The 19,473-nt window shown below is 42.6% G+C and overlaps 1 protein-coding gene across 3 annotated transcripts; it reads left to right on the top strand.

The window, feature by feature from the left end:
* The first annotated feature begins 387 nt into the window (after positions 1 to 387).
* On the top strand, positions 388 to 18,676 carry zmym4.1 (zinc finger MYM-type containing 4, tandem duplicate 1). Of its 3 annotated transcripts, XM_010745695.3 has the most exons (29): positions 388 to 647; positions 2,522 to 2,654; positions 3,044 to 3,154; positions 9,136 to 9,619; positions 10,185 to 10,310; positions 10,467 to 10,543; positions 10,690 to 10,824; positions 11,270 to 11,508; positions 11,593 to 11,800; positions 11,962 to 12,165; positions 12,454 to 12,604; positions 12,695 to 12,810; positions 13,123 to 13,302; positions 13,445 to 13,595; positions 13,696 to 13,868; positions 13,948 to 14,092; positions 14,207 to 14,302; positions 14,415 to 14,446; positions 14,643 to 14,790; positions 14,931 to 15,043; positions 15,154 to 15,361; positions 15,447 to 15,734; positions 15,921 to 16,030; positions 16,159 to 16,336; positions 16,461 to 16,612; positions 16,700 to 16,814; positions 16,912 to 17,160; positions 17,270 to 17,390; positions 17,577 to 18,676. In XM_010745695.3, exons 1-29 carry the CDS (start codon positions 583 to 585, stop codon positions 17,818 to 17,820), a joined length of 4,752 nt encoding a protein of 1,583 aa, XP_010743997.2. In that variant the 5' UTR covers positions 388 to 582; the 3' UTR covers positions 17,821 to 18,676. The 3 variants fall into 3 exon arrangements, with proteins under 3 accessions (XP_010743997.2, XP_010743998.2, XP_019126356.1); XM_010745696.3 differs by lacking the exon at positions 14,207 to 14,302; XM_019270811.2 differs by lacking the exons at positions 388 to 647; positions 2,522 to 2,654; positions 3,044 to 3,154 and adding an exon at positions 5,309 to 5,494.
* The last annotated feature ends 797 nt before the right edge of the window (positions 18,677 to 19,473 follow it).

Genomic DNA, 19,473 nt, shown 5'->3' on the forward strand with positions numbered 1-19,473 from the left:
ACAGTACGCTGTAAAAAAAATCCGCGAAACAGCGAGTCCGCGAAAAGTGAACCGCGTTATAGCGAGGGACGACTGTCTGTACTGTGTGGAGCAGTAGGCACTGCGGTTCGTTCATACAGATCGGTCTACAGCACTGCACTGGCGAATGAATGAAATTACTCCAAAAAAAAAAAAAAAGATCGTTCAAAAGTTAAAGTTGATGTTTTATATACCTTTTATATATATATATATATAGGATTATTAAAGTATTTCTGATTCTGAATTTACCGTCCGAGATTAAGTGATCCGATTCAGTAAAAAGACTCGAACTTCCCAATCCGCCAGCTCGGTGCTGATGATGCGTTCACTGACACTGCTAAACTGTGTGTGCTTAAATGTCGCATTCGCGGACCGTGGGGAAAATGAACCGCGGCAGCAGCAGCACCACCATCATCGCTGCTGCTGCTAGCTTTGTTGTGAGAAAAGCCGCGAACTTGTTTACGGTGCTGTCGGTGTCTCTCGGCGGATTTTTCGTCTTCAAACTTCTCCCGTGTGCAGAATGAAAGTTACATGTAACGACCCGGTTGCCTAAGAGAAATAAAGATGGCTTGTTCGGCGGACGGTTGTAACAACAGACCGTTAAAGGGCTCCGGGCTGCAGTTTTTCCGGTAGGTACATTATGTTTCGAGCTAACGCGCTATCAATGGGCTGTAGCCGACGTTAGCACCGCCACGGACAAACATCCCCGGTACCGGTAACGGACTAACGGGAGTTACCGGGAAACCAGGCTGTGTAGCTTTCGGTGTGCTAACAACAACAGCAACTTGTTAACCTGGCGATGCTAACGGCTAAGGGGTGTTAACCCATGTGTGTGTGTGTGGCTAACGGTTGGTAACTAACGTTACAAAATGTAACGCGTTACACGAAGCGTAGCTGAGTTAATTAATTACTTAATTATTCCAGGAAAACAGCAAACTTTACACGCGTTGTTGTGAGGCAGTAACGTGACTGGATTACCTGCTGTGACGTTACTCAGGTGAAGGGAGTCACACCTGTGTGAGCTGTGTGTGTTTATATGAATGGACTGATGCGAGCTGCAGTGTTTGTTTCCTCCTCAGTGGATCCTTAACGTGCTAACAGCTGCTCGTTCAACCATATACACAGTGAAACACATGGCACACACATTATAAACAACAAGAAGGGCTATCAGATCAAATCTAATCTAATTAAATTAAATTTTATTTGTAGAGCCCAAAGTCACAAAGTACATTTGCCTCAGAGGGCTTTACAATCTGTACAGGGAGTGACACCCTCGGTTCAAATGAGGAAAAAACTTGCCCACAAAAACCTTTAACTGGGAAAAAAGGTGGAAGAGCCACAATGCAGTAATGACAGTAGTAATATGTGTAGTGGACGTCATGCAGGATCACAGCAGCAGCCACGATCCACGAGAAACACAGAAACTCCGAGGAAGAAGTTTAGTTAGTAACATGTATTAATGAGACATGAATGTTTACAGATGGAGAGAGAGAGAGAGAGAGTTTTTAGTAAGGGAGATGTGACTGCATCTTCAACCAATACCGTGCCTGACTAGACATGAATCAAATCAAATCAGATTTTATTTGTATAGCCCAAAGTCACAAAGTACATTTGCCTCTGAGGGCTTTACAATCTGTACAGGGAGTGACACCCTCTGTCCTTAGACCCTCGGTTCGAGTGAGGAAAAACTTGCCCACAAAAAACTTTAACAGGGAAAAAAGGTGGAAGAAACCTCAGGAAGAGCCACAGAGGAGGGATCCCTCTCCCAGGACAGAGACAGAGATAATGCAGTAATGACAATAATAATATGTGTAGTGGACGTCATGCAGGATCACAGCAGCACGAGAACCTGCTGGACGAGAGAGCACAGAAAGGGAGATGTGACTGCATCTTCAACCAATACTGTGCCTGACTAGACATAACCCTGAAAGACACAGACAGAGCGAGAGAAACATTGTACATATATACACAGTATGATTTGTATATATTTGTTGCATACTTACATGTTTACCTTTCTGCTTTACAAGCCCTCATCCTGTCATGGACTGCAGAGGAAACTTAAACCTGAAACATAAACATGACGCAAACAGATTCACTTAATCTGCATTGTCCCTTCTTATATTATTATTATTACATTACATTACATTATATTACATTACATTACATTACATTGCATTTAGCAGACGCTTTTATCCAAAGCGACTTACAGAGGAGGACATAAGCTGAGAAAGGTGTAAAGGAGCACAGAGTAGTTGTTAGTTTTGTTAGTATTAACCTCTTAATCCAGTTATATATTTAATTTTGCTGCAAATATTTAATTTCTCGGTACATATTTAAATTCAGATCTATGTCAGGTTAATTGTAACGTATGGCTCCTGTGTTATAGGTTCATTCTAATGTCTTTGTACTCTATCTATCTATCTATCTATCTATCTATCTATCTATCTATCTATCTATCTATCTATCTATCTATCTATCTATCTATCTATCTATCTATCTACAGATTTCCTATGACTGATGAAGAGAGGCTGAAGAAATGGTGGGCCAACACGAAGAAAGAAAACTGGCATCCGACGAACACGTCGCGTCTGTGCAATGTGCACTTCGAGGAAGATCAGTTCTGTGTAGACGAGAGGGTACGCGCAGTGAATCCTATAATGTACAGATATATTAAATGATCGGCATCATGGCCTCCAGGAAACATGCAACACGGCTTGTTCTGTTGCTGATTTACTGGATTTATTCACCTCGATTGCACTTACCCTCGAGGTAACAATGTACAAAATAAGCATGCTTTGCTGGCTGCACACAGCCAAGAGGGAGGGAGTCCACCTTCATCGGAGCATTAAACTCCTCCTGCTTCACGTGTCCGTCCTGCACGGCACGTAACATAAAAGTAGTTTCTACCCAGGGTTCATATGAAAGTCTAACGTGTTTTAATATTTCCATAACTACCCTTAAAAATTATGTATCGCAGTCGGACAGATTTATGTCACTGCTGATGTTTTTCTGTGTTTGCCTTCAGGGTAAGAGGAGGCTGAAGCTCAATGCTGTGCCGACCATTTTTGACCCTTCACCGGTTATTGTGAGAAAGCCGAGAGGTCCCAGGGGCTCACGGTTCAAGTTGGAGATGGAGGTAAGTGACGGTTTGGTTTCTGCTTCACACCGCGAAGCGTCTGAAGGTGAGGAACGCTCATGTTGGATAATGAGGCTGGTCGTGGTAGCATCCTTTCTGCTGTTGTGATGCAGGAGACTGCTGAGGAGATCTGTGTTTCTGGCTGCGGCCTTCATGATGACATTATGATGGATGTCCGTGCTGATGTTGCCGGGGATATACTTAAGTGTTTGTCTGATTTGTGAGCAAAGCAGCAAGATGAGCTGCAGAGCTGCAGGCGATTTGTTGATGGCGAACTTTGGCGTCCTGATGGAAAGTAAAGCTGAAGAGAGGAAACCTGCATGAAGTTTAATGGTGAAGAAACATCATCGTGGTGAAGAAGAGGTTTGATGGTGAAGCTTTCTGTTCAAAACCTCAAAAATCTTCAGTCTTTGGTCTTCTATCAGCGGTGATTTACGGTGGAAAGTGAAACATTTTTAAAGATTTAACCCGTTGAAGCTAAATATTGGCTACTGTTAGAGAATATTTAATTTATTTCTTCACTCAAAATTCTAATTATTTTGGACAGACATGCACAAAAGCGCCTCGGTCCTCACATCTTCTTCTCATTCGACTTCTGATCACTCCCGAGTAAATTCCACATTCATAAATCGAAGTGGTCCGACTCCAAACTGTGGTCAAACATGTGTGAAGATCAATATTTTTAAGGAAGTCTCAAAGTTTATTTGAACTCACAATGAATGAACTTTAGACTCCTGTAGCTCTAAAAAGTTATTAACAATAATAATCATAACTTCATTATGGCGCTTGAGATAGAAAACAGACAGTTTGTACAGAATACAACATAAACAGTAAATCTCACAAACTCGAGCAGCAGGCTCCACAGTCTGGAGGAAAATCTCAAGCTCAACTCAGGGTCGGTCAACAACACAATCTCTGCCTGCACATGAATCTGTACGTAAGAATTAATAGCAGAACAGACATTTACAAACATTATACTTTGTTGTAAATAAAGTTTTGGAGGTAAAACCTACGACTACTACTACACAAAACCTAAACCAATAACCTGAATAACTAACGTCCTAAATAACGTCCTTCTTACATGCTGATAGTCTGTTTGGCAGTTTGACTCTGCAGCTGTTTTATTGCCCGCTAATTCACAATTTATACGTGTTATTATGAAGTGGATCTGTCTGATAGTGGCATGAATAATCAGCAATTGGAGCTGATTACCTGGACTGGTTTCTGAGTTTATCTGTGTGATCTGCAGTGGTAGTTTGAATTTTATTAGGTGTACTCACCACAGTCAGGTGTGTTCTCTACAGTAGATGGCAGCTGACGCGCCCCCTAGTTTGGAAAATCAGATCTGTCTCACACAAAACAACCTTTATTTAACATTTCCAACACTCTGCACACCCCAAAAACCTGAATAACTACCAAACTACATGAAGGACTTGTGGTAGCGTGCTTCTTGCATGCTGATAGCTGCAGTCTGTTGGCAGGAGTAACCAGACATGGAGACTTGAGACTTAGTGACGTCGTTTTTATGATTATTGTGACTTGACTTGACCAAAAATGAAATACTTGCCTCGGACTTTGAAGTTTAAGACTCAGGACTTGAGTGTTATTCACATCATGTTTTCAGTGTGAATATGAAATGTATTTTTTATTATAACTAATAATTACGTTATCACTGTTTTGTTTGATTCCATGATGTATTTGAGTATTTACAATACAAATATGTTCTACCAGGTTGGGCACATTTGCCAGTGATGTTTACTTAGACTTACTTATATATTGCCTTTCACTTTATTAAGATCAGATTCAGCAGCTAAAATTACACTTGACTTGACTTGAGACTTGCACATGTGTGATTCGGTCCATGAGACTCTGTTTCTGTTTTTGCTTTAATATTATTTTAACATTGTTTTATCGTTTATTATTGTTTTTATATTGTTCTTTGTTTTATATGTCTTATATTTTATGTACAGCACTTTGTGTCAGCTGCAGCTGTTTTTAAAGGGCTTTATAAATAAAGTTGAGTTGATGTCTGGCAGTGACCCACACAAAGCTCAGGTGTGTCAGCAGACTGAGGTGTGCGGTCCTGCAGCTCACTCCTCACATCATCGGGGGGCGGTAGCGAGCTGACAACTGCCCCCCCTAAAAAAAAGTAAAGTAATGAAGAAGACACCAGCAGCTTCTCTGCAAGTCTGCAACAAGCTGATCTGCATATATGCAAATGAACCCATGCAGGAGTCACTGAGAGTCTGACAGCTCGTGGAAGTCGCTTTGTTTTTAGAGTTTGGAGCCAACATGTCGACTACGGGAGCTGACGATGGACAGCATCGAGTCTGTGTCGCGGTAAATCTTCTGCACGCTGTCAGCGACACACACTCCTCACAACAGCTGTTTGATCTGCACACTGTGTGTTATCGTGCTGTGTGTGTGTGTGTGTGTGTGTGTCAAAGGCGAGCTAACGGAGCCGAGCCGAGCCAGGTTACTAACAGGTTATGTAATCAGCCAGCATGTCACGATAACGTGGCTTAATTAAACCTCTCGCGAGGCTGCAGCTGTGTTTACATCAGAGCAGCTGCTAAGATTCACATTAGTGTGCATGCAGAATGAAAACACAGACAACATGCATGTTGATATGAGGCTATGTTTTTATATTTATACTAGGGCTGTCAATCGATTAAAAAAAATTAACTAATTAATCGCAAAAATTTCTGTAATTAATCGCGATTAATCGTGATTAATCTATCAATAAATGTATCAATAAATTAAATGCATTTTTCTGAGACTGAAGCTTATAATGAATATTTATTTATGTAAAATGATCAAATTAATGTAGAATAAACACAGAGAACGTATATTTAAATTCATTCATTTTATTGGCTTAAGGTGCACATATGCACAGTGCAAACAGAAAAAAGCCAGAATGAGGAAATATACTGACGAGTGCCACACTCCTGTAGTGTAGACTGGGTGTTTTGCTTTAAGGTGATATGTTAAAGTCGTGTTACTTCTGTGGAATTTAAATTCAGCTTTGCAAACTGTGCAAATTGCCTTGTTTTTGTCCAACAAGCCGTCGGGCAACTTTTAAAAATTAAATGTTCCCCCTAAAAGTCCGTCCTTATCCATCTTTACACCACAGACTCTCCTTTGTTAGGATAGGTCATAGACATATATGCACAGACTCTCCTTTAGTTAGGATAGATCATAGACATATACATAGACTCTCCTTTAGTTAGGATAGATCATAGACATATATACAGACTCTTCTTTAGTTAGGATAGATCATAGACATATATACACAGACTCTCCTTTAGTTAGGATAGATCATAGACATATATACATAGACGCCTCACTGAGCAGGTTGGTCCGTTGCTGTGATACGGTACCCTGTCCGCCATATTGGATGTGGCAGATCTGCCCGTAAACTAAAACAAGCAGGGCCGGTTTTAGCTGTGGGCAATGTGGGCGACCGCCCAGGGCGCAGTCTCCGTGAGGGCTTTAAGTTAATGCCTCTTATACACCCATTCACACACACACTAATATATCTGGGAAACAAAACTCTACTTTGCCACATCAAAAATGGCGGCCGCCACCGGAAGTAAACAAAACCGCGTTAATTGCGTTAATTTTTTTTAACGCGTTAATTCTTTAAAATTAATCGACAAAATTAACGCGTTAATTTTGACAGCACTAATTTATACACACATGCAAAGTCTGCCAGGATTATACTCAGGCCACTTCTGCAGGACTCAAGTTTGGAAATGTGGCATCAGCTAAATATTCACTAATTATTAGATTAGATTCAACTTCATTGTCATGGATGGATGGATGGATGGATGGATGATAGATAGTTGGATAGATGGATGGATGGATGGATGGATGGATAGATAGTTGGATAGTTGATGGATGGATGGATGGATGGATGGATAGATAGATATAGTTAGATGGATAGATATATGGATGGATAGATAGATATACTTTATTACAGTGCAGCAGCAGCATTACACACAGTGACGATAGACGACATAAGAATAAAAATATAAACAACAAACTATACATAATAAAATATCAAAATAGCAATAGTAAATAAAATATATTGTACAAAAGTATATGCAGCAAATTGGCCGTGTTGATTTAGTGCAAAGTAAGAAAGGAGAAATGTGCAGTGACTGTAAATTATGACCTGAGTTTTTAGCTGTTGTTATACAGTGTGATGGCATGTGGCAAGAAAGATTTCCTGTATGTCAGCAGAGCTGAAGCAGTCTGTCACTGCGTGATGGAGAGGGTGCTGCTCATTGTCCATGATGGATATTTCAACGTCCTCCTCTCCACCACAGTCTCAAGAGACTCAAGTCTAGTCTAGTCATTGCACAAAGTAACAAATACTTAGACAACGAATCACAGATGTACAGGTTATAGAATATAAATACAGTTTTAGCAGCGTGGACGAGTTGTGTTAGTGTTGTTATTAAGCAGAAGTATGTGCACTTGAATGTCAGTGAGACACGGCTGTGGTGTGTTTGGTTAAAGTGAGATAACTGTCGTTTTCTTCCTGCTGCAGTTCGTCCGACAGGCGCGTCAATAATCAGCAGCTGTAGCTGAGGTTAAATATCTTTCACTATCTGTGACTCTGCAGCTGTTTTATTGCCCGCTAATTCACAATTTATTCGTGTTATTATGGTAAGTGGATGTAGGTGTACGTCACTGATGGATAACTGTGATTTTTTTTCCTGCTGCAGTCCGTCTGATAGTGGCGTGAATAATCAGCAATTAGGGCTGATTACTTGGACTGGTTTATGAGTTTATCTGTGTGGTTTGAAGTTTGTAGTTTGATTTTATTAGGTGTACTCACCACAGTCAGGTGTGTTCTCTACAGTAGATGGCAGTTGACGCGCCCCCTAGTTTGGAAAAGCAGACAGAGGTTTTGGCACTGAAGCTGCAGCAGAATTAAACCGCATACAAAAAGACATTTAATTGTACGCTTTACCTTCCTTTAGCACTACATTCCTCAGCCATAGAGCCTCCATATTCCTATACTTAAGCCCAAATGTGCTGCACACTGTATTAGACAGAAATCCTGTCGATAGAGTATTAATAAATCACGCTGTCGATCAGCTGTTTGTGTGAGAAGTCAAAGGTTTCAAACATGGTGCATTCGTGTGTTTTCCCCGGCTGTACAAACGAAGAAGTGTCCTGGTCGCCGCACATATTTCACCGTGTTCCCGTGGGTGAGACGGCAGTGGCTAGTCACACGCTGAACACACAGACGTCAACATCCCACGAGCGCGAGTGAAACAGCTTTGCGTTTGCAGCCTTCATTTTTTTACTGAGGAGGATTATATAAACCCACGGCCACATAAGCCAGATAGACACTTGTTGAAGAGAGCACTGCTGTACCCAATCCTCAGGTAAGATGGTGCTACACGTCTATGAATAGATCACATCAGTTACAACACTGTGTGAGTGTTTGGCCCGGGTTGTGTTTCGCAGCATCAGGACGAGTAGTGGAGAGTAAACGCAGGCGTGAGCTGCGCCCCCCTCTCGCCGTTCACTCTTCATCTGCTGACGTTTGTGGGAAGGTTCTTCTTATTCTGCCTTCACTCAACAAAAATTCAATTTGATCCGGATCCTTGTTAAAAGTGAACGGGGATCCCTCGGCTCGTGCTGCAGCCTTCCACCACGTTTCATGAAAATCTGTGCAGTAGGATTAATGAAACATATTATATATAAACATATTATCGATGATATGATTGAGCTTTTGAGGCCGCTGTCTACACACTTCCTGCTGTTTCTGTGAATTCTTTTAAAGTTTAGTTACAGACAAACCTGTTGAGGCAGGAAAAACCTGTAAGCACCGTTATCGTGAGACTTGGCACAGTTTAGTTGCTTCCAATAATGATCTGATCTTTTTCAGTAGCACAAGAAAAAGCCGGTCTGTGTTCTTGCATTAATGTGATGATTGATTGTTTGTTTGTTGTCTGACGCAGGGACAGTCCATGGAAGGGTTGGAGCTCGGAGCCCCGCTGGAAGTGGATATTGGAGAGCGTCTCCGCCGAACTTCTCTGAGACGTGCACGGGAGGAGTACTTTATTCCTATTGCTGCTGAAAAAGAAACCGTGGTCTCATTTCCTATTACTGAATCCGAGATCGAGGATACTGCGGTGAAACCCGAGGAGGCCTTGGAGTTAAGTGAAGAAAACTTGGACAAAAGTTTAGAGGAAAGTCGTGCAGAACCCGACGTCATCGAGGACGCAAATATGGACAAGACGTCCGAATCCACAGAGAATAACGTGGAGCAGGTCGAGGAGTCTGTGGCCTGTAATCTGAGGTTTTCTACGGCGGAAGACCTCGACGAGATGATGGACATCGGCACGGTGGATCAGGTGGAACAGGAAGCTCTGATGAAAGAAGACGAACAGAACAGTGTGAAGGACGCGGAGAGCAGCCGCTCACCTGCCGTGTCACATACAGGTAAACTAAAGCAGATTCTCAGTTCATATGTTCAGCCCAGAGCTTCGTCTCCATAAAAGTATTTTGATGTGAACGAAGTTCAAATTCTGACTTAACCTTAACACAAATGTCACATCTACATCCTGTTTTCTGCTTTTTCTCTGGTTGAAGTTTGACTGCCGTTCTTTTAATGCCGTCACCTTGTTGCGCCCTCTTCTTCTTCTGGAAGAATCGGCGCCACCTACTGCTCATCTCGTGAACCAACTTTCTAATCTCCACACATACAATAGTAGATTTAGAATGTGTGATACATCTGAAGTCGTGTAGGAAAATGTTTCTTTGTGTTTTAATTAAGTAATTTGTAATGAACATTCCTTCATGATATTTTTGAGTCTGTCGTATTTCCACCTTTTGTTGTTACAGCCTTCTTTAACTTGTCGCCATGGTTTGTCGTACATCTGATCTTTTGTGACCAAAACCAGGTCTTGACTTGTGTATTTGTGGCTGCACAGACTTCTTCTTCTTCTTCTTCACACTGAAGCTACTCATCTATAACATGCCACTAATATCTGTGTCTTCCTGACAGCCACGGTAACAGAGGACAGTAACTCCTTTGAAGAGGACGCCGATGACGTCAAACCCACTGTACTACCACCGCCTGACTCCATGCCGTCCAACTCGTGCGAGTCGTCTGAAGCTGCGACCAGCACAGGTGAGTAACCTCAGAGCGTCTGTGATTAAGATGTGTTCTGTCTTAGTTTACAGGGTCCTACAACTAAAAGTCAGTGTTTTAAACTCTTCTGCTTGTTTCTATCTTATTTCTGCTTGTGTTTATTTTCTTTATCACGTGTTGTCGATGTTCCTGTAGAAAGGGACAGCTCGTCTCCAGCCACCATAGTCAACGGGCTGAAAGTAGTGAAGCTGTCTGTGCAGAGCTCAGAAAAAGTGAGTATCACTGCTGCTGATTTGAGCTTTAACGCCTGTTTGGGTTGTTGTGTTTTATGTTTTACACAGTAAACTATTGATTAGGATGTCAAACTCCACCTGCAGTCCAAACAATAACAATAGATTTTTTTTTTTTAATGACGTAGGAAAGCCAAGTAGCCAAGTCTCCTTCTCCACCTCTGGTCAAGGTGAAGGATGAGCCTGAAGACGACGAGTACGAACTAGCCCAAATATCCTCAACGTCTACAGCGAGCGTGAAAGATGAGCCCAACACCGCAAAGGTGGGACAAGTTTTTAATCGTACAAAGAGTAGAGAAGGTAAAAGAGGCGATTTTAAGGTTGGGAGAATATTCCAGGCAGAAGAAGCTCCGTAAAGAATCAAACAGTTTGAACATAATATATAATAAAGCGGTTTGGAACCGATATAAGTGGCTTGTTGGGTGAATTTGGGTTTAAGATATCAAATGAAAGCTGAACTGAAATGATGACACACAGGTGTAACAGTAAAAGTGTGTTTTTGTTTAGTGACAGAAGGATTCCAGTGAGCTTACACCCTTATGAGGAGTCTTAAAACATCCAGTCATCCAGATTTTGTACAGCGTGTGAAGCTTTAATGCTTTTATGGTTATGCAACACAAAAAAATCAGATTTTGTCTCTCCAGTAAAGTCTGATATAAACACTTCAAGCCCTCGAAATAATGAGCTGCCTCACTGTTCTGTTATCAGGAGGATTTGAGAATCGGCTCGGTCTACTCCGTGACGCCGTCTGCAGAAACGCGCGCGCTGCCCATCGTCAACCCCTCAGCTCTGCACATGTCCTGTTCCAACTGCAAGAAGAGCCTGACGAAGGGACAGACGGCTTTCCAAAGGAAAGGCTCTCCAGCACTCTTCTGCTCCACCGAGTGCCTCACCACGTCTCTCCCTTCAGTCAGAGGAGTCGCTAAGATCTGCCACAACTGCCAAAAGTAAGCGCGTCCAAACTTATGGCAGATTTTATGACTATATATCTGAACTCGTGTCAAAGTTCATGACATCTTCCACCTTCTCAGGTTGATATTACGGCCTCAGGACGTCATTCTGGCTCCAGATGTTAAAGGACTCATGAAGGAGTTCTGCAGCCAGAACTGCCTGACGTCCTTCAACTACAAGAAAAACGCCACCAGCTACATGAAAGCTGCTGCCGCCGCCGCCGCTGCCAAGAAATTACCGCCAATAGCAGCACATTCAGTCTGCAGCATGTGCACCAGACACTGCATTGTAAGGAACAAACAAATGCTACTATCTTCATCAATATGTTCATACATCATATAATGGCCGTACACACCTTTACCTCACCGTCCCTGTAAACTACGCTCTTGTAACTCAGAGGATTACTTCGTGAAATAACGCACACTGTTCTTTTGTCATCATTCCTGCAGAGCAAACACGAGGTGATCCTGAGTGGCGCCGTCCACAAGATGTGCAGCGACGCCTGCTTTAACCGTTTCCGTACGGTGAACAACCTCTCCATGGCCGGCTGTGCGAACTGCGGCTCGTACTGCCACAGCAAGCCGCTCATGCTCAAGTTGGAAGGCAGCAACAAAACTCTGTGCAAAGTAGACTGTCTGGCCAAGTACAAAGAGGTATGAATCGGAACAAAGAGATCTTATTGTCTGAATCTTCCAGACATCTGCAGCTCCTTATTTTTTTTTTTACTTTGCGGTCTTTATTGTAATTGTCAACGTCTGAGGTTTCTGTTCTTGTGTGAGCATGCGCGTCATGACCGATTTGTTCAATGTGAGCATAAATGTTGCACAAAGTCTGACGTGACAATGTCTACATGATTAAATCTAATATTAAGATAATTAAAATGTGTTCACCGTCTGATCAGCTTAACATTCTTTCTTCTGTTTTTCTGAATCTCGTAATAGAAAACGAGGACAACCCAGCCTTGTACGATGTGCCGCACGACTCGGTCGATATCGGACATGATCGACAACAAAAACAGCGACGACTCGGTGAACCTCTTCTGTAGCAGCAGTTGTGTGATGGCGTTCAAGGTGCAGACTGTCAGTGCGTCAGGTAAAGGACGGGGAGATGTCTTCTTTGAATTCTGCCCTCTCTGACGTGTTTTTTTTTGTTTTATTTTATAAAACTTTCTCTTTTTCTCAGGCGCTCGGTTGAGTTGTGATAACTGTGGGAAAAACACGGTACCGTCCTACCACCTGGCTATGTCCGATACCTCCATCAGGAACTTCTGTACTCTACCGTGTGTCATGAACTTTCAGGTAAAGAGGTTTAAGGGTCGGATTGTGCTCGATCATAACTAGTTTGAACGGTGGCACTTGAAGGCGGGGTGAAGCCAGAGCTGGTCGCCATAGAGAGGGTGGATGTGAGGCTTTTTAAACACAGAGATAACTCCAGTAATTCATAGTTTATCATCATTGTACACCACATGTAGACTGAGAGCTTCTGTATCTCTGCTTTGATGAGTTATCGAGCAGTAACACACGTTTAGTTTTGTCTGTTTTGTTTTCTCTGCACTAGTTTTCTGTCGTGTTTTTTTTCCCCTCAAGCCTCTCGTATTGTTTCTTTCGCAGGAGAAGTTCAAGACCCAGAAACAGTTGAATGTTTTTACCAAGTTACCCATCGGATCCACCCAACACCCGACTATCACCGCTATCCAACCACAGCGAGACGCCCCCAAAGGACCGCATTCACTGAGCTGTGCCCAGTGCTTCCGCAACATAAATTTTAAACCTGAACTCGTCCAGATCAAGGTAACCTGTGTGCGATGACACTGATGAGTACAGGTTCTGTTTTAAGTAGGCTGTATTTCTATTGATACAACAGGAGAGTAGAGAGACACCTCGGTCCTTTAAATATGAAGCTACAGTCTTTATATACCAACTCTGTGTGCAGGACAAGATGGTTTTCCTGTGTAGCGCGGAGTGTTCACATGAGTTCAAGAAAGCCCACTATGTGGCGAGCCTGTGCGAATACTGTAAGATCGAAAAGATCACCAGAGAGGCCAAGAGAATCGACAACAAGAACTGCTACTTCTGCAGCGATGGTGAGGAGACGCCACCAAAGCGTTCAAAGTTCTTTGAAGAAGAAACTTGAAAAATAATTGTCCATAGTTAACGAGACCCGTCTCCTCTGTCTCCACCCAGGCTGTAAGCTTCTTTTTAGACATGACCTGACTAAAAGCTGGGGCAAACACTGCCACTCCTGCGTCTACTGCCACTCTGTGTCCAAGAAGCTGGTGACGGCACAGTATGGAGGCTTAACTGAGGACTTCTGCTCTGAGGAGTGCAGGTCCAAATACACCATGCTCTTCTGCCACGTAAGTGAGCCTCGGCGCAGTTATTTAAACCATAGTTATGAATGAAACGACGGTGAACTTACTCCTGTTTTTCTCTCAGGTTGCAAAGTGCGATACCTGTGGTCGCAAAGGGAAACTGAAGCAGAGTCTCGCCATGCTGGGTGAAGTCAAACATTTCTGCGACCTGTCCTGTCTTCTACAGTTCTGCTGTGAGAAAGTCACCACGCAGGGCGACGTCTTCAAAGGTGTGTACTATCGTTGCAAAGTTTTTTTCTTCCTGTGTTGTGTTTTTTTTTTTTTATCAAATTGTTATGAAATCAATCAGTAATGTCACTGACTTTGTTTTCTCGGACCTGCAGGTACGGGGGAGGCCACACCTATTATCGCCAATGTCATGTCACTTGCAGGCCCTCCAGCAGGGAAATCCACTGCTTCTGACAAAACTCCACAGCAAAGTACACAACGCACACACCATAGACAAGTATCTGTGTACTGTGACATGCTGTGTGTGCTCATTCAATCAGTTGCAACTGTTCAGTGTGAAAGTGTCATGCTTTGTCTCCACAGGCACAGTCTTTCAATCAAAGAACTCTGGACATGTAAGTTGTTAAATGTATTTTATATGCTCAGGAGCTTCAATAACGTGAAGCTCATTTTAATATTTGGATCAAGAGGAAACATTTGTGATCCAGCCTTCAGCAACACGATGAAACTGTGAAGAACCGAGCAGCTGATGCCACCGTATCACACACTTGGTCACACTTGGTTATTAATGTTTTGTTTCCCGTCCTTCAGATCAGTATTCAGACAGATGCAGTGAAAGCTCATCTTCCTCCTCCTGGTCCAAAACTCCTCAAGAACAAGGCGCTGCTCTGTAAACCGCTGGTGCAGAATAAAGGAGTCTCTTGTAAAACACAGACAGCTGATGTGGAAGCACAGACGGGTAAATGTAACACCCAGACACGGATGGTGACAACACCTCTACGGTCCTCTGTTAACCTGCAGAGGACGTGGCAAACTGATGCTTAAAGTTTGTAAGATTTACTCAGCTGCAAATCTCTGATATTATTTTTCTCTTTATAGATGACATCTTCCCTAAAATCATGGTTGTACCTGTCCCAGTGCCGGTGTACGTTCCTGTACCCATGAACATGTACAGCCAGTGTACTCCCAAACCCATGGGCGTGCCATTACCAGTACGTCAAACACTACAATCACTTCTGGTTTTAGTGCTTCATCTCATTATGAGGATTACACTTCATCCTCATTACAGACCCTCATAGTCTGTTTTTTAACTCTACCACAGCTGCCTGTACCAATGTTCCTTCCCGTGGCGATGGACAGCGCAGAACGCATTGTGGAAACCATCCAGGAGATCAAGGAAAAGATCCCGTCTGATCCCTTCGAGGCAGAGCTCATCCTCATGGCAGAGATGATTGCAGAGCAAGATAAAAATGACAAAGACGACAGACCGAAGGAGAAAGTGGCGAGACAAGAAGCATCTGCTCCAGACGGTGAGGAACTATTTGAACTTTTTGACTTTTTACTGTTTAATAATTAATAATAGTTGTACTGGATGACAAGTCATTTATTTTACAGACCATGCCAGTAACTACAGCGACGACTTGGACACAGACGACTTGGCAAGTTTCCTCAACAACTGGGAGGACGCCTCCTCCGACGCAGGCCTCAGGTCTCCCAGTCGACCGTACTCCAACGAGAAGCTCAACCCAATTCTTGACATTCCCGTGGGCATGTCCAGTGTGCCTTACTCTGAGCCACCGCCTCCAGCACCCACTCCTCCACCTCCAGCACCTCCACCACCACCACCTCCTCCTGCACCTCAGATACCACCTCCCATGGACATTGAAGCTGACTTCACTGTTGGTGAGGAGATGAGATGTACAAATGTAGTGCTAAAAACGCCCACTGATCGTTGAATGTTGACACGTTTTTAAAGAGCTTAATATTTACAGATTAGCAGAATTATCAGTTATTCTTATCGACACCAACTGCCTCTGAAACAATGGTTAGACGTTGCCATGCTTGCTATAATGTTTCACGTGGTGACAGGAACACTGGAGAGGATGGCCCGCCTGAGAGAACAGATCCAGCGATCTCCGAGCCCTCCGCCTGCACCTTCCCGACGACGACAAGCTCCCAGGAAAGCCAGAGAAAAGAAGGTAACAGCCTGGGAAAAGAGAAAAGATGCAATAAAGATCTTTGTATACTGGGAATGCTCGAGATAGATACTGGGATTGGAATAGCTTGGATTTCCATGATGCAACCTCCTCTCTTTAACTTGTCTAAGGGTCGCAAGACACAGCGGGCGTCTAAAGCAGCTGAAGCGACGCCTCAACGAGGCTCTTCCAACAAGGCCATGGCTGCAGACGCCCCAAGACTAAAGAGTCAATATGGAGTTGACGCCTGGAAGCGATGGATCCAGTGGAGGCAAACTCAACCCAACCTGGAGAAGCCACGCTTCAGTTGTAAGTCTGGATATAGAGTTAATACACCGTATATAATGTATCAAATTTGGCATTATACATAAAAAACTAATTCATATTTTAACCTTTGATTGTTGTGGGACTCCTTTTTTTATCTTGATTGCAGCACGTCCCATGGAGTTGAAGGAGGATGTTCTTCGGTGCACCACTGCTGAGCTGAGTTATGGACTCTGTTGCTTCATCAATGAAGTGAAGCGACCCAGTGGGGAGCCATACTCCCCTGACAGCCTGTTCTACCTCTGCCTCGGCATTCAACAGGCAAGACATTGTTCAGAAACATACATAATAACAGGTTGAATATAACCGGTACAGTCTATAAGAGCCCATTTCTTTGCCTCTCTGTAGTACCTGTTTGAGAACGGTCGTGTGGAGAACATATTCATGGATCGGTTCTACAACAAGTTCTCCACTGAATTCACTAATATGCTGAGAAGTTTCAAACCTTCAATCACAACAAGTGGTGAGTGGTGCATATTTTAGAAGTTTTATCCTGTGGGGTTTCTTTTTTTGAACACTAAGACCAGATTTATAACAGGTCTCTTTGCCCCTCTCTGCAGGTTATATCCATTCCCGCGTGGAGGAGGAGTTTCTATGGGACTGTAAACAGTTGGGTGCGTACTCCCCCATCGTCCTCCTCAACACTCTGCTCTTCTTCTGCTGCAAATACTTTGGCTTCACCACGGTGGAGCAGCACCGTCAGCTGTCCTTTGCCCATGTCATGCGGTGCACCAAAACCAACCAGGACAACACCAAGACCACCTTCCTGCGCTTTTACCCCCCATTATCGATCAACGAGACAGAGTCAGGTACGGCTAAAGATCAAAATAAAGTTCTTCCACACCAACTCGTATCAGTGGTAATAATGTATTTTTGAGATATTAAAATCATCAGTGTTGTGTTTTTCCTCATTTCCAGACGTTCCAGCAAAGCGGCGTAAGGAGGAGGAGAATAAAGAGGATATCCTGGAGATGATGGAGAACACAGACAACCCTCTCCGCTGTCCTGTCAGACTCTATGAGTTTTACCTCTCTAAGTGGTGAGTATAGCTCCATGCTAAACTTGATCTATGTCTTCAGCTCTAATCATCTAATCATTCTGAAATTAGGTCCTAATTTTGACACTCACTGACTGAGTTTTATTTATTTTATTTAGTATCCATTATATCATGAGATTAAACATTTCCACGTCACTATTTTGACATTAACAACTGTCTTCTATCCAGCTCGGAGTCAGTCAAACAGCGTACCAATGTGTTCTACCTTCACCCTGAGCGCTGCTGCGTCCCCAACAGCCCGCTGTGGTTCTCCTCCACCCCTCTGGATGACGACACCATGGAGGGCATGCTCATCCGCATCCTCACTGTCAGAGAGCTGCATCTCTACTTAAGAAAAGAGGGAAAGACGGAGCAGCAGAGACCTAATTTGTCACCATTTACACCTGAAGAGGAAGAGGAGGATTCAGACTGATGAAGAGCAACGAAGAACAAAAGTGACCTTTTCATTGGTGCAACAGCTTGTGGTGTAAATGTTTGTAGAATAACTGAAACATTCATTTAAACACAGACAGAACAAATCTTTCACATACATACGGTAACTACAATGTGCTGAACTGCAAAGAGTCATACTTTGTAAATCACATGTTGATCAGGATTTATAGGAGATGTTCAAACACACAAGTGTTTGTGTAGGTGGGACTTGGTAACTGAGATGCAAGACTGTTTACTACTGCTCAGCAGGAAACATTGCTGTCCTTTTGTGTTTTGTCTGCTGAATGGTTGCTTCTCATGGATAATGCTACTTTCTTCCTTACACATGTTACAATTCCTTAAATTCCTGTGCACATTTTGTCCTTTTTTGAACAAGCTACAATGGAAAAAACAGTTTTGATATCTATTCGCGTCAGCGCGTAAACGTCCACACCAGAAGACAAACTTACAATGGCTTCCTGTGATGTAGATGTAAATTGCCAACCACCATGTAGTGTTTGATTTCTCAGCAATGCATCAATGCCATGATTTGGTGTCAGTCTGTCAGCGGAGCAGCTTCTTTCCAGACTCAATATTTTTGCAGTTTTTATACCCTGGGGATTGTTGGAAAATCTTGAAAATGTAGGAAATACACATAACAAAAAATAGTTCCTCGAATTCATTTAGTATGTTATATAATTATAGCCTATTATATCTATGACTGATTTTTTTCCTTTATATCTGTGTAGGATATATTGGTATAATTGCTGATCCAGAGGGTTTATACACTTTGCTATAATAAAATGAAGACCAATTCATACAAAAAATAAATAAATTAATAAATAATTCAACACAGATTGTGTTCCAGTAAGGTCTAATCAAGTCATCCTATGATTTCTGGATGTTAGAAATGTGTTAAATAAAGGTATCTAACTGTCATTTTTTGATGAGGCAAAACAAGAAAATAAACAAACTTAAATCATAAGGGGTCCGGTTGACACTGGGATTAAAAACATGTTAAAGTATTAAAGTAAATTGTCTTTAAATGTAGCTGACATCCCTGAAGGCTGACAAAGCTTGTGTCATTTTGAACACTCATGCAATTTTTTTAACCATTTTTAGTTGACTGAACACAGAAATGAACAGGAGAACTTTTGAGTGTTAACTTAAGTTTGGATGTCCTATTGCATTTCTGAGGTATCCCTCTGAGGTATTTTGCATTACCATCGCCCACGGTAAAAAAAATAAAAAATAAAATAAAGTATAGAAGTACTGTTCCTTCATGTATATCTTGGTTATATTAACCCCCAGTCCTTAGAGGATGGCTGCCAAGGTTCTGAGTATTTTATATTGTATGTTCTTTTTGAATAAAAAACATTTAAAAAATATTGTTGTCCTGTGAGACTCAACACTGACAGTGGTTTGCGGGGATTAATAAAGTATTTCTGTATGTGTTAATAATATTTACTGTATGTGTTTATTAATAATCACTGTACGTGTTTACACGGCCATATGGGGACGTTAATGTACACACGCCGTTCTGGTTGCGTCCCCATAAACCACGCACGTCAGTAATCTCGAGTGTCCGCCGCTGTTCTCGTCGCGCCCGCTGATTGGCCCCTTCTGCTGTCAATCAGTGACGTAGTAATCAGCG

The sequence above is a fragment of the Larimichthys crocea genome, chromosome XIII (assembly GCF_000972845.2).
Source record: "Larimichthys crocea isolate SSNF chromosome XIII, L_crocea_2.0, whole genome shotgun sequence".
Taxonomy (NCBI): Eukaryota; Metazoa; Chordata; class Actinopteri; family Sciaenidae; genus Larimichthys; species Larimichthys crocea.